The sequence below is a fragment of the Tenrec ecaudatus genome, chromosome 2 (genome assembly GCF_050624435.1).
Source record: "Tenrec ecaudatus isolate mTenEca1 chromosome 2, mTenEca1.hap1, whole genome shotgun sequence".
Lineage (NCBI taxonomy): Eukaryota > Metazoa > Chordata > Mammalia > Afrosoricida > Tenrecidae > Tenrec > Tenrec ecaudatus.
Window position 1 is genome coordinate 57,474,502 of NC_134531.1, and position 14,447 is coordinate 57,488,948.

The 14,447-nt window shown below is 42.3% G+C and overlaps 2 protein-coding genes across 4 annotated transcripts in view; one reads left to right on the forward strand and one right to left on the reverse strand.

Moving 5' to 3' along the window:
- The window catches only part of NDUFAF2 (NADH:ubiquinone oxidoreductase complex assembly factor 2), a 198,576-nt gene extending 191,113 nt beyond the window's left edge, over positions 1-7,463 (forward strand). The window contains exon 4 of the mRNA XM_075541066.1: positions 5,360-7,463. Coding sequence (XP_075397181.1) covers positions 5,360-5,596 — 237 coding nt within the window. The 3' untranslated portion in view covers positions 5,597-7,463. The remainder of the gene's footprint in view (positions 1-5,359) is intronic.
- SMIM15 (small integral membrane protein 15) lies at positions 6,200-14,170 on the reverse strand. Of its 3 annotated transcripts, none has more exons than XM_075541069.1 (3): positions 14,096-14,170; positions 12,776-12,904; positions 6,200-10,553 (listed from the first exon to the last, which is right to left on the reverse strand). In XM_075541069.1, the coding sequence occupies exon 3, from the start codon at positions 10,539-10,541 to the stop codon at positions 10,317-10,319; it is 225 nt and encodes a 74-aa protein (XP_075397184.1). In that variant the 5' UTR covers positions 10,542-10,553; positions 12,776-12,904; positions 14,096-14,170; the 3' UTR covers positions 6,200-10,316. The 3 variants fall into 3 exon arrangements, with proteins under 3 accessions (XP_075397184.1, XP_075397182.1, XP_075397183.1); XM_075541067.1 differs by having other exon boundaries at positions 14,038-14,109; XM_075541068.1 differs by lacking the exon at positions 14,096-14,170 and adding an exon at positions 13,885-14,031.
- Between the last annotated feature and the right edge of the window lie 277 nt (positions 14,171-14,447).

Here is a 14,447-nt window from a genome sequence, read left to right on the forward strand (position 1 = left end):
TCATTGTATATTTGAGTCTTAATGTGTATGCTGAGCAAAGTCAAAGAAGCTGAATTATATGAATAAGAGTGTGGTATAGGGATTGGAAGAAGGCTAATTAACTACCTGAGATATGCAGATGACACAAACTTGCTTGCTGAAAGGGAGGGGGACTTGCTGATGAAGATCAAGGGTTGCAGCCTTCAGTATGGATCATAGCTTAGTGTTAAGAAGGCCTGGATCTTCACAGGTGGACCAGTAAGTAGCATCATGATTAAAAGAGAGAAGATTTAAGTTGTCAAGGATTTCATCTTGCTTGGTTCCAAGACCAATGCTCATAGAAGCAGTGGCCAGGAGATCCAAGGTGCATTGCATTTGGGTTAATCTGTTGCACAAGACCTTGAAAGTGTGCAACAGCAAGGATGTTCATTTTGAGAACTAATTTGCACCTAACTCAAGCCAAGGTATTTTCAGTTGCTTCATATGCATGTGAATGTTGAACATTGAATAAGGAAGACCAAAAAGAGATTGATGCATTTGAACTATGGTTGGTGTTAGTAACGAATATTAAAAGTACCATGCACTGCCAAGAGAATAAAAAAAAAATTGGTCTTGGGAGAAGTCGAGCCAGGACGCTTCTTAGAGGCAAGTGGAACAAGAATTAATCTCGTGTACTTTAGACATGTTGTCAAGACATACCAGTCCTGGAGCAGCATAAAAGAAAAAGACCCTCATCGAGATGGACTGACACAATGTGTTTTGTGAGACTGAGGAGGACTTTGTAGATTGGTGTCGGACATATGAGCTAATTTTGGACTTATGGTCTTGAACAGCACTGAGTTGGGATGCGTCCTTAATGCACACTTAAGCTTTATATAAAATTGTCTCGTATGCATGAGTTTCTTTGGATTTGTTTCTCTAGTCTAACTAGACTAACACAGCACCTAATGACAACAGTCTAGAGTAGTGGTTACTCGATGGCCTGCTAACTGCAAGGTCTGCAGTTTGAAACCACCAACCTCTTCATGGGAAAAAGACAAGGTTTTTTCTTCCCATAGAGTAGGTCTCGGAAACCCAGAGAAGCAGTTTTACCCTGTCCTGTACAGCCGGAAAGGACCCTATGGCAGTAAGTTTGGTTAAGTGAGTCTGTCTTCAAAGGATCCCGAGTGGCACAGTGATTAAGCACTCGGTTGCTAGTCCCCAGGTCAGTAGTTTGAACATACCCACTGCTCTGTGAGGGAAAGATGAGGCAGTTTACATCCGTCAAGATTTACAGCTTTGGAAGCCCTACATTTCACTCTGTTCTCCAGGGTTACTCTGAGTCACACTGGCTCACCAGCATTGGATGTGATTTGTTTTTCAGCCTGTCTCCAGAGCCCAGGTTCTTAGCCACTGTGCTAACAGACTGTGCAGGGGGAGCAGAGAAAGGTAGAAATGGGAGGCTGTGACCATTGTAATTATGGTGGTTCTGAGTGTGCAAAGCTGACAAGCCTGGGAAAGGACAATTGCCTAATGAGAAAGATGGGGCAGGAGCAACAAGAGAAACTGAGATGTAGCACTTGATAGAATGTACAGGAAAGAGGATAGACACAATGTATGGGAAAGAGTCAGCTAGTGCTGTGGGAAAGAAGATGTGTAGTACAGGAAGGGACAAGCAGAAAGGCATGCTTTTTATTATTAACCAGTTGCAGCAAGGATGGCCATCCCAGTAATAGACATGGGTGGCGAAAGATGCAGAAATTTTCAGAAGATCTAACCATGTGAAAAGGATAGTTTAGATAGATGGATGGATGAGGGAGTACCCAACAAAAACTGAAAATTTCCCAGTCATTACTGAGGAGACATGGTGCTATTCTTAGGACCGAGAAAGCAAACATCATGTATCAAGCCATTAGAAGATTCCATCATCACCTCACCCAAAAAGAACTTGTCAAGTGAAATCAAAGATCAAGACGATGGTTTTTTGTTTGAATGTGAAGGGGATAGCATTGGGGGGTGTGGGGGGATTCTGGTTTGGGGGGTACCCCTCATATTATTATCAGAGTTGATCATGTGGCTACACGAGGTAGTTTCAAAAAGGACCTAATCAGTTAATGCAGTTGTTTTCTTCATAATGCTGTCATTTTGTCTAACATGTGGGAAGTCGTTGTTGCAGGGTATGCTGTTTGCTCCTCCGGGGTCTACCCTGGGAATGGAGGTCGCTGCGATTCGTGTTCTTGCACCTTTGGGTTTTCATTTTAGGCGGAGGACTCTTCTTGGAATTGAAGAAAGTTCTAGGACCTCTAGGATGGTGTTCCTGGTTCCCAAGTTTACAGGAGCAGAACAGAAGAAGCATGTAAAGGGACAAAGTGCCATAGACTCTAAGGGGGAGAATATAAATTCTGCTACACCAGAAGACCCACGAAGACAGCGGTGCTTTGAAGTCACTGCAGGCAGGTGGAGCCCTCATGATCGGCTCTGATGAGCCGAGTTTCATTTTAGAGAACTCCTTCATGAAAAAAATTAAAGGTCAAATTCTCTGTCGTATCTCACTAGTGGAGGGCTGTGGACAAAGAATTTAGGGTCAGACCTTCTAGTGGAACCAGACACTCATGTCTCATGCTAAAGGCATAAAGATTACGCACCTAAACAACACGTTCAAGTCAACAGTGTGCATCTGTGGGTATGCCTGTGGCCCTTCCCCGCCTGCCTTTTGGGAAACAGATTGAATATATGTATTCCAAACCTTTAAATATGTCAACAGTTTGAGCCACAACTAGGAAGTTTGTTCAAGGAAATGATCACTAATGACTGGAAATAGCAACATGGGGAGTGGTTACACAAATACATACAAGGGATAAAATACCATGTAGCCAGTTTTCTTTTATGTTGAAGAAAAGTATTTAATGACAAGGAGAAAAGCAGTATGTAAAACGATGTTTTAAAAATATAAACATTTATGTGGAAAAAAATAAAAACCAAAAACCCTTGTTCTTGATTTATCCCTTACACAAACAGTGAAACATGCTCAATTTATTGATAAACATGTTGAGCTTCAAGGTGACCTTTCCACAGAAAAAAAAACCCTTGCATTGTTAGCTTCTACTCTTTAACAGATGCTCTCAAGAGATGATGACTGTTTATCTTTAGTCTGAAAATTCCTTTCTCCACTTCACTACAACTACTTCTGTCAATCCCAAATATTTAGAAGACGAGATTTCCTTTCATAAATGATTTGTTGTTTAATTTTCCTGGAAGCTGTTAGCAGGGATCTGGTGACAATTAAGTTTTGTTTTTTGTTTTTAAAGAAAAAAATTTCTTTGGAGGGGGGAGTAGTCTTCCTGTTTTCTAAGTCTGCAATCGTTAATCCATCTTCATCATGTGAAAATAATGAACATATTCAGATTGATTTTTCATTTGCCTTAATATAAGTAGCTGTTATATAGGAAAGAGACTGCCTTGACACCAAGCTGAGAAGTAGAGAGGAATTATGAGAAGACCAGATCTCGGCTCTCCATTTTCATTTTAGCCAAAGGCCAAGGCTTGCAGCAGCTACAGGACTTCCACAGTATAGGAGCACTTACTAAAGTCGCATGGGCTATGGGGCTGGGCCTGTCCCAAAACCAAGCAAGCTCCACACCAACTTCTAAGAATCCTCTTGCTATCTGTGATGGTTACTAGCGCAAGTTTAAATTGGTCCTGAATCTTCTGCTCTGAAGAAAGAGCTTCATGTATGTAGACATGGCTGTTCAGTGTCATGGAGATAGGAAGTTAAAAAGGATCTTGGCCTACTGCCACTAGTTCAAGATTTCTAGTATCATCATTTTAAGGGACTGTCTTTGTGATACATGTTCAACTCACCCGAGAATTCCACAGGGTATTTTTAATTATTTTTAAAAGTTGTAAATGTATATAATTCACAATTCAATAGTTCGATCATATTAAAAACATTTGTGCAACCACCACAATCAGTTTTAGAACATTTTCTTCTCGTGCACATAGTTATTAGCTCCTGAACCCCCTCCCCCCCAAGAACCCATTAATGCAGTTATCGTCTCTAGATTTTCCTCTCTACAACCAGCCTCACCCGAAGTGAAGTTCCCTACCCCGAGCACATAGTTCCTATGATTATCAATTATCCACAGGATTGCGCTTTTGTGCAAGTAGCAAGAACAGTCTTTAAATGGTTCTTTCCCACACGCTTGATTGGGAAGGGGCAGTTCATTAGATGGACCAATCCCGTCATGTCTGGCAGTTTGTGATGCTACAAATTTTTTTCCCTTGAAGTAGAAACCATTGTTTTAAATTGCTTACCTTTCCAGGCTGTATCACTTAAAGATAGATGCTTAAGTATTGCCTTTAGAGGATAATCTGTTGAAATTTTTTAAATAACTTGAGAAATTGTTTGAGGTATTAGTTAATATTCTAATATTCCCACTTTTTAGTAAAGCAAAATAGTTATCTTTAATGAGACATTAAAAATCAAATTGAAAAGAACAAAAAAATTGATCCATACAGGAACAATTGTCAGTACAGATGCAAAATCAATAAAGATGAGCTTCTGTTTTAACATGCACCTTTTTCAAATTTTAACACCTCTAAAGTCAGGATGTGTGTGAAGTCTACTTGCCTTTTTTAGCATACATGCCAACAATGCTTCTTAAAATCACTGGCATTGCATTTGATAAGCAAACATAATAAAGGTTTGATTTTTTTTTTTTTGAGAAACAGAAATGCAGTTTGCACTGGTTGAAGCAGCATTTCCAATATGTGCACAGTATGTCCGCGAGGACTGCATCCTTGTCTTCCTCCTCTCTCAATACCACGCACAGGGAGAAGGGAACTTCAGAAGGGCTGCATCCTTGTCTTCCTCCTCTCTCAATACCACGCGCAGGGAGAAGGGAACTTCAGAAGGGCTGCTTCTGCAACCCCCAGAGGGGCTCTTCGTGATTACACTGGACTCTGTCGCACTTAGTAGGGCTTCTCATCTTCCAGCCATTCTCTTCATTTCCAGTAGAAAAGTAGTGTCACTGATGACTACTTGGAGAGGCAGAAAATAGCTGCTAAACCTAGAAAAATCTTTCGAGTGAGTTATTTTTCATCGTATAGTTCCTGTTGTGTTATACTTCACTTTTTGGGTGGTAAATACTGCTCTACGGTGGTTATTCCTATTATAATGATGGCAAAACTGTTTGGATTCCTTGCTGGAACACTGGCATAATCAGATATTTTTTCTGATGTATCCTATGTAAGGCCGCATTGTATTTAATTACAAAACTAATACCCTGTATTTAATATGCATTTTTGTTCTTATTGGGGCACTTTATTTTCTTAAAATCTATTTTGTGGGGCTCTTCCTTGTTGAAATTTAGTAATTTCTTCCATGTATATGTGCATGCAGGAAATCCTGAAGAATGAAAAATATAGAGAAGAAATTAAAATGAAAAGTGAAGAATTTTATAAGGAAAAACTCCTAAGTCAAGAGGACCTCTTGGCTCTCCCTGTTCACACTCAGGTCAAAGGGCATGCCTCTGCTCCACACTTCGGGAAGGAAGAGCCCTCGGAGGACCCCACCAGCACGGGGCAAACCTTCCAGCCAGGATCCTGGATGCCTCAGGATGGCAAGAGCCAGAAGTGAAGAGCTATGGTAAATAATTTCCTATACATGGATGTATTTTAACAATTAAACCACAGAGAAAGTTACTTTGTATTTTCAGAATGTACAATGGTTCTCTACTAGTTCATGTAAGTTTTTTAATGTGCCTAAGAAATGTGAGATGGCAAAATATAAAGACCTAAAATCTTTGTCATTTTAATGCATGTGACTCGAGCGGTTTCCTCTCCTTGAACAATGTCCATGAGAAGTGGCACGTGATCGTGCATGCTCAATACAGTTCGGATCCTTACGGTCACTTAGGAACTATCCACAGATCTGGTAGAAATTAGGGTAAATACAACTCTCTTAAATGCTAAGTCGAACAGAAGGGGCGGGGACTGGGGGACAGTACTGTTTCTGGACAATTCTGAAAGAATGGCCAGAAATATCATCTTAGATTTCATAAAGTTTTGAAGGGTCATATATCTTCCAGAGTACAGTTTCTATTACTATTCTAACTACTTTTCTCCTCAGTGTTTTGGCACATGACAGGTGTTCAATAAATATTTACTGAATGAATGATCCAAATTTTTATATTTGATGGAAACCCTGGGTTCAGTATTAGTAATGAATTCCTACACAGGGTTTTAGCAAGTAAAAATTTTAATCACCTAAGAAATAACTACAGCAAAGTAGAACTTTATACAGCATTTGTATGAAAATAAGTAATCAAAATACAAGACCACATGAACATATTGAATTAAACACACACACACACACGCACCAAAGTGATAATACTAACATCCTAACAGTAGTTAATATCAGATCAACCATTGTGCCTCTCATCATTACAAAGTAATACTACATTTTGTTATTGAGGAGGCTAAACAGGAACTAGCCAACAGGCAATCACGAAGAGGTATAATTTGTAGCATAGAGTGTGGATTAAGATTAAGCTGTTCTTGAATCCCTCGTGGCAGGGGAAGTTATAAATGTTTGAACAGATGCTAGAGTACTTCTACTGCCAGAGATTCCTATTAGCTTATTAATTGTATTCTATATACATTTTTTGCAAATAAAGTTTGCCATATTTGTTATGTTATAAATATCTTGACATATGGCAGAATTTGAATTTTTATTTTTAAGGTCTTCGTTTTAAAATATCCTTTACATAAGCAGAAGAGAATCCTAGCCAGAGTCTGTATGGGGAGAGGCTTTCTATTACAGAGAGAAGGACATTGGCCTCCCATGCACTTATCCAGCTGCTTCTGCGAGGTGGGATGACGTTTGTAGTCGCCCACCATGCTGCTGCCCCTCAAGGCTGACATTTTTCACATGACTGGCTGCATGGTTGGGTGATGGTGAGCTGAATGAAATGCTGTATATAAAATTTCAATTATAATCTTGCTGTAAGCAACACTGCTTTTCTAAAACAACTTTCTCATATTTGGCTTTAGGTTGGCCACATGCAAAGCCGAACTGAAGTATTAAATATAAGCTTGGCCAACATCTTTCATATTGTTTTTAAATAGCCATATTTATAAACTTATCAAGTTTTAATAGTGAAAATATTCTTCCCCCCCAAGACAGACGTCCATCGTATCTATGAAGATGCTTTTACTTCAGGAAAGTGTTCATTTGAACATATGTATACACAAGTATTACCTACAGGTCCGTCATTTTTATGCCTGCCAATGTAAGACAGCCTTCTTTTTCACACATCTCACATCGTGCTCATGTACAGAAATGTATTTAATCAGCTTCACCAATTAGTTGTATCTGAAGTTAGAAATCAAAAAAATTACAAGAATAATTTTTGCCTGTTATCTGTTCTTTTCATTTTTATACCAGGGAACTTCAAAAACATCATTACAAGCACTTAATTCCTTTCTCCACGAACTTTTTGAAGCTCCCTCATATATGTGTGTGTGTGTGTGTGTATTTTTAATGCTGCCACACTATTTAAAATGTGACCTGAATTTATTTAGACACCACTCTCAAGCTGTGTTATTTTAAGAAGACGGGGTGAAAGACAGCCGATGGTTCTTAAATTCATGAGAAATCATGCAGGATAGCATTAATCTACCTGGTGTTTCTCAAACTATAGACATCTGGCCATGTAATAAATACCTTTCAATATTTATTACAGACTAGAAGTGTAAAGTAGATCCTGAGGAATCGCAAACATAAAAGCTGCCATGGCTTAAGAAGCACAATTCCTGTAACCTGCCATCAAGAGGGAGCACAAAGCGCTCCTTGTTACTTTCCCTTTACTTCATGAGGAAGGAGTGGATGAGGAGCTATTAATTAAAATTTCCTTCAACATTGGCTTGCACTCTTGACCAGGCTTATGTCCAGCTTGCCTAATGATTAAAAAGAAAAAAGTACAAAATGCCCTTCCACATCTGACATCATCGTGGTGCCATGCTGGTTTATCCACATGGCTGTGGGTCAAATTTTGACAGTCCAATTTTAAAAATCTCATTTTCAACTAAGTGTGTCTTACCGGTAGTCTGAAAATAGTTTCTTTCCCCACAAACAGCCACACAAGGGAAAATGATTATACCTAGGTTTCCTAATTTCAGATACAGCCTTCTAAAATAGGTAGGTAACAGCTTACATTTTCTGGGTAATAGTAAATAGGATTCTTTTAATAATAGTACTGATTATAGTGAGTGAAGATGCACTTTTTGGGAAGAATTTCAAACCTCATAAATCTCTATTTTATAGACCTAGTTTATAGACTAACCCAACCCCATAAAATACAAGTATTTAAAAATTGTGTTACTCTCCTAAGTATCAAAAAGCCCCATAAATGTTGAAGAAAATTAAAGTCATTATGTCAAATACAAAATTAGCCTATGTTAAGACTGTAATTATATATATTACATATATTATACACATACACACACACACACAGAAACTATACGAAAAGGGACTGTAAGCTAAATCTAAAACCACTGCCTAGATAGTTCAGGTTCACAGCCACCCTGAGCCCTGTAGGACACAGGCCTACTGCCCCATAAGGTCTCCAAGGCTGTAGTCTTTGCAGAAACAGCCAGCCACACCTTTCTCCCCGCTCAAACTCATGAAATCAGACCTTTGAGGTAACCGAACTCATGAAACCACACCTCTCAGATTAACAAAGTACACTGAACACACTTCCTGTACTCAAGCATGTTAACTCTAAAATGTGGCTCGTAGAGCAAGCCATGTTTACAAATGCCTTCCATGGAACAGCGTGAATAGAGACACCTCAACATTTTAGATAAATCTCCCACTAGTTTTTCTTAGCCTGCAGAACTTCAGGGGCCAGTAGCTCAAAACAAGCACATAAGTCATTTTTCTGGAACCAAGTAGTGAATAGAAACCTACAGCAATAACACCAAGTGCTGTTCAGACTCTCAGGTGTCTGCAGTCTCAAGGTTGAGAACACTGTCCTAAACCTCTGAGACTGATGACCAGCTGTAATCAAAATCTGTCGTCTTTAGGAAAAGGTTATAACATATGTATATTATACCCAAAAAAGTATTAAATTTATTTCAGTATCTAAGTTCACTTTTAAATTAGAGCTGGACAAAATTTTCAAAAATCAGAATTTTTACCAGAAGCAGGGACACGATATTAAACAGCAATGAAAACCTTAGGACTCTGCAGTTACAAAAGTCCTTTATAAACATAAAAAAATTCCAGTTTTTTTACAACTTATTCAGATTGTTCTAGATAAATTTTTTTTTCACATAATTCACCTAATTTTGCCCAATTACTACAATGTATAGGAGAGTTTTCTAAAACTTAAGTTTTATGACTTAACTGTTATTCATAAAAATTCCCTGATAGAAAACTTGAAATTTAAATGTTCACCTTGAAACTGACCAAAGTCCAGGACTTCACTACATGAGCTAAAACGGAGAATGGAATGAACAAGTAGCACTACCTATATAATCAACAAATTATCTGATACGGCATTCTAGGTATTTCAATTTAGCACATGCAAGAAAAAAACCGATTCTAGGTACGACTACATGTGGCACTTTAAAAATAAGATTTAAATAATCAATTTATTCTTCTGAGCAAATCACCTCTAAGAAAATGGCAATGGTCATGAGTACGAATACTGTGACAGCCAGTGATCGTCTACATAGGTAAGATAATAACACTTCCTTGTAAAATTAGGTTTATAAAAATGCAGAACATCTGACATAGTTAACACTATCACTAGTGTTAGTGATAAAGGCTAAAATCAGAACATTGCAGAAAACAGACACTTATATCATTTTGTGAAAACCAGAAATGATTTTTCCCAAGAAAAAAGGAATCATGGTAGAAGATATGATTGAGTGTATTTTATCTTTCTTAAACCAAACATGCTTTTTGTCCCAGAGAAGGCAATTTTCATTCTTACAATCACAATTTCCTTTGTCCCAAGCAGGGCTCCTGCATTCAAGCCATTATTTGAATAGTTCATCATCAAAAGGTTTTTGAGGCGTTTTCATTTCAGTACGTATGCTGGAAAACTGCCAGCTATCAAGAATTTTGTTAACAATAAATGCAAATTTGTAGTAACTGCCAACCGACACCAACAACCTTCTAGACTCAAGATGAAATGTGAATTCAGTATTGAGGACGGGGTTCTTCAAGCTGGTCAGATCCCGTCTGCTAAATAACACTGTCATAAAACCTAAAGAGGAGACCTTAGTGGGGCCTTCCACCGCGGCGCGTTTCCCAGGTGATCGCTCTCGGACTGCAGAGCCCCTCTGCTTCAATCCTTCTTCAGTCGCTTGGCTTTTGCAATATTTTCTTGGCGTTTTTGCTTCTTCTTCTGCTCCTTTTCCCTGGCTTCGATCATCTTGGCCAATTTCCAGGACAGCACAGCACTTGCGAGGAACAGTGGCGTGAGGGCCAGAATCACTGTGGTCAGGAAGCCATAGGGGTCCTTGGCGGCCCACTCCACCACGTACTCAGCCCAGGCCTTGACGTCAAGCATCCCTGCAGTGGTCTGGAAAAAGTGGTCCAGAGAAGGGGGAAAAAGGCAACAAGATAAAGACTATACTGTTGATCAAATTTGGGGAAAAGCTATCATATAGATAACCAGTTAACATAGAATGCTTTATTGCTCATTAGCTTTAAAGGGGGGGAAATACTGCTTTAGTAAGGACTAATGTATTTAACTGCTAACCAAAAACTCAGTGGTTCAAACCCACCATCTGCTCTGGGACAATGCACTCCCATTAAGCTTTACAATCTCAGAAACTCTTTTTGTTGGGTCGCTATGCATTAGAATCAACTAAGTTTTCTTGTGTTTTGGGGGTCAATAGTTCCACTTAGGGGACCGTTGGTGATGGAGAGAATTCTCACCTTAACCCAGGGAGACACCCCTTCAGGAATTGGCTGGGTCTTAAGCACAGCCATGACCCTTCTGTCTATGGCAACCTTCATGCTGCTGCCATGCTGAGCAGCTTTCAGCAGAGCCTCCAGACTAAGACAAACTAGGAAGGCAGGACTCTGTGCCCCACATCAGCCAATGAAAACCCTAACAGTCCATTCACAACTACCCATGCGAGTGGGGCAGGCAGGACCTTCTACTGGGCCTAAGTGGCTAGGCATCAGGGCCCACTCTGCCAGTCACAACTACTGACAACCAGAAGAGTTAAGACACGATGTGAAGATAAAAATGTCCAAAGTAAAACTGTGGAATCTGACTTCTCGTTCTCACATGCCTCCTCCTCTCCGAGGGTAAGTCAAAAAGCAGTGCTACTGGGGTTCCAGTTCTTACAGGCACGAGTTCATTTCAAACCAAACGAGTGTGCACCTACCTCTGCAGGGGGCTGCCTCAGTGACAGGCCCTTAGTGATACACTTGCCTTGGTCTCTTCAGGATGCCTTCAAAAGAGAAAGGGCCAATCGGAACAAGAGTGGGGTCTGAGGGGATCTGCTGGGCCAGTTCCATCAAGGCAGAGGTCAGCTCAGCCCTGGTGGTGTAGTGATTACACACTGGGCTGCTAGCCACCAAAGGTCAGCATTTCCAAGCGACTCCACCGGAGAACGGCAAGGCTTTCTGCTCCAGCAGAGGTACGGTCTTGGGAAACCCAGAGGCAGTTAGGTTGCTAGGAGAATCGCCCTGGTGCCAGTGAGCTCCGTTCAAAAGCGTAATCTGGGTAGATTTTCTCAATGGACACAGGCCAGTCACAGGGGCTTCGTCCCAAGAAGTTTTAAGAAAATGGAAAGCTGCATGGATTAAGGAAAGAGCAGGAATGCTGCACCAAGTTTTTTGTGGGGAGGGACACGTGCAACATCCATCAGGACAGTGTACCTGCTCCTTCTGAGGGCGGCAAGCGCTACTAGAACTTCACTGGAAAACCTGACCTCACTCACAGCCGGCAGTCCTGAGCTTGCCCCTTCAGACAGTTCTGTCCCTGGAGAACACTACAGAGGAACAGAACTGGAGGCCATTGGGGATGGCCAAAGTGCCGTTTTGACATGTAAAACAAGAAAAGTGCAGATTCTTCAGGGCGTGCACCAATGGAAGGCATGTCAAAAAATATTATTCACGTTTTTCATTGTTATTTAAAAGGGGGAGCTCTGATTTTGTAGCAATGCTTTTTGACTTATTCTAGTATTCAAGACAATTTATCAGCAGCCTCTTTAAAAAACAAGAATGGGTTTTATTCATTCTAGGAAAGAGCTGATTTATCTTTTTTTAAAAAAAACACCTGATTTTTGGTAAAGTACAAAGTTGATGTGTGAAAAGGACAAGCCCCAGAGCCTGTGAAAGGGGCCAGGAAGTGGCTTTCAGATGCCAACAGGCGTTCACAGAAAGTGACACGCTCTTTCTCACTCCCTAGAAGTCCAGTCTCAACACCCCCCCCACCCCCGCCACATCTACCCTGGCTTGGAGGGTCGCGTTGAGTCAGACGCTCCGTGATGGCAGTGAGCCTGAGCTTTCGCCTCCTATGGAGGGTTCCCATGTGGAATAAAGAGAATCTGGTTACTAGGCCAATGGGTCTTACCAGGAGTCACGTATCTTGGTCCTTTTGGCAGTAGAAGAGGGGCAAGCAATGAGCCTAGTCTAGACTTGAGTAACAATTCCTATTTGGCCCCAGAGGCTTCTTTGCATTTTATGTGTGTCAACTCTACTCAAAACAGAGAATCAGAATACCTGGGTAGAAACTGGGTTCATGCACAACCACCTAAGTATCAGTGGAGACAGAAAATCATCTACCTTATGCTTAAGGCGTGATCTCAAACTTTGTCCTGGAATTATCAATGAGCAAATCACAATTTCAGGTGACCCTTCGCTTTCCCCGTTTTCTTCTGTTCTGCCACACACTTCTGAGAGAAGGCTTACATTCTGCACAATGGGTGGGTTGGAAACAATGGACAAAACATAACATTCAGGGTTATCATTAACAAAATGTTAAATGGAAAACTGCTAAAGACTGTATGTACTACTTATAAACGGCACGTAACACTGCACATTTTAGGAATTTACTATCTAACCCATCCTAATCGAATTCATTGAAAATGTGTAAGACAAAACCCCAATCGCTGGCAGTCACTTGTTACTTCAATATGAATCTTATTTAAGCACACGCGCACACGAACCCCGTTAGCTGAGAGACTATAGCATATCCATTGCTAGTCTTGGAGCTTTTCAATACTAAAAAGGAAGTATCTATTTTAGGAGGAGGCACCTTGTCATAAGATCACATAGTTCTCATTCTCGTCTTTGTACGATCTGTTATTTATTAAAAGAGAGGCTAGCCATAGTATATACTAAATCATCCACAATCTCATCACCTTAAAAAACTGTCAATATTTTTAATGCTATCCTTTAACGATCTAAACATTTCAACAACCAAGTTCTTTCTACTTAAAGACACAAGAACGTACTAACGATATAGTTCAAAACCCTAGCCTCCAGGCGGGGGCCCCGCCCACACATGACACGGAGTTCCCACCCGCTAGTCTTCACAGTCCCCAGGGCGGTAATGAATGAGCTAACGATGCAAGCTTCCATTCGAAAGAACTTTGCAATTATGTGAGTACAGGCAAAGCTTAATCATTAACTAGAGTTAAGGTATGCTCACACGAACTTCCAATTTTGGACCCCAATTTTGGCCTTTCTCACTTCAGTACAGACAACACTTTTCGGCCCAAACGAGGTCGGCCCGGCGGACCCCGCGGCCCAACCGCGCCGCACTAGAGCTGCCCCGGGGGACGCTTTCCCGCCGCCCCCTCCCTCCTTTGTCCTCCCCGCACCTCTCCCCGCCACCGCGCACGGCCCCGCTCGCCACCAGCCGGTCGCAGGCCCGCGGGGGCTCCGCCTACCTCCGCCACTCAGCGCTGGCGGCGCGGGCCCCGCATCCCGCCAGGGGCCCCCCCCCGGGAACTCGAGGTCCGCCCGACCCCGCTGGTAGCGCCGAGGCCCCTCGCGCGGCACCGACGTACAACCCGCGCAGCGGCCGCCACCAGCCGTCCCACCTCGTGCCCAGCCTCGGACGCGTGCCCAGCCGCGGGCGCACACCCGCGTCCCACTCACCGCCAGGCCGGAAGCAGGAAGCCGGAAGCCGCGGCTGCCGCCCCGCCCACAGCCGGCCCCGCCCCGCGTCCGGAGAGCGGACGTCTGCGGCCAGTTTCCGCCCGCGGCCGTGCCTGGGGCGGGGCGCATGTGGGGGTTCCGGGGAGCGGCAGGTGAGGCCAGTGTCGGGTGAGCGGCCGGGCCGGGCCGCGGTTCTGGGCCTAAAGCTCGCCGCCGGTGCCGCCTGCCGGGAACAGACGGGCGCAGCGACGGAAATAGCCAAGTCTCGGTCCTTTCCCCCTCCAGGTCAGCCCCCTGCAGCACCCTCCTCTGCGGAAGGCAGTGAGGGCTGCCCCGTAATGTCCGAGGTCTT

What these genes read in the sequence shown, in the direction of transcription:
- SMIM15 (XM_075541069.1), bottom strand. Translation starts at nt 10,541, where the DNA reads ATGCTTGACGTCAAGGCCTGGGCTGAGTACGTGGTGGAGTGGGCCGCC.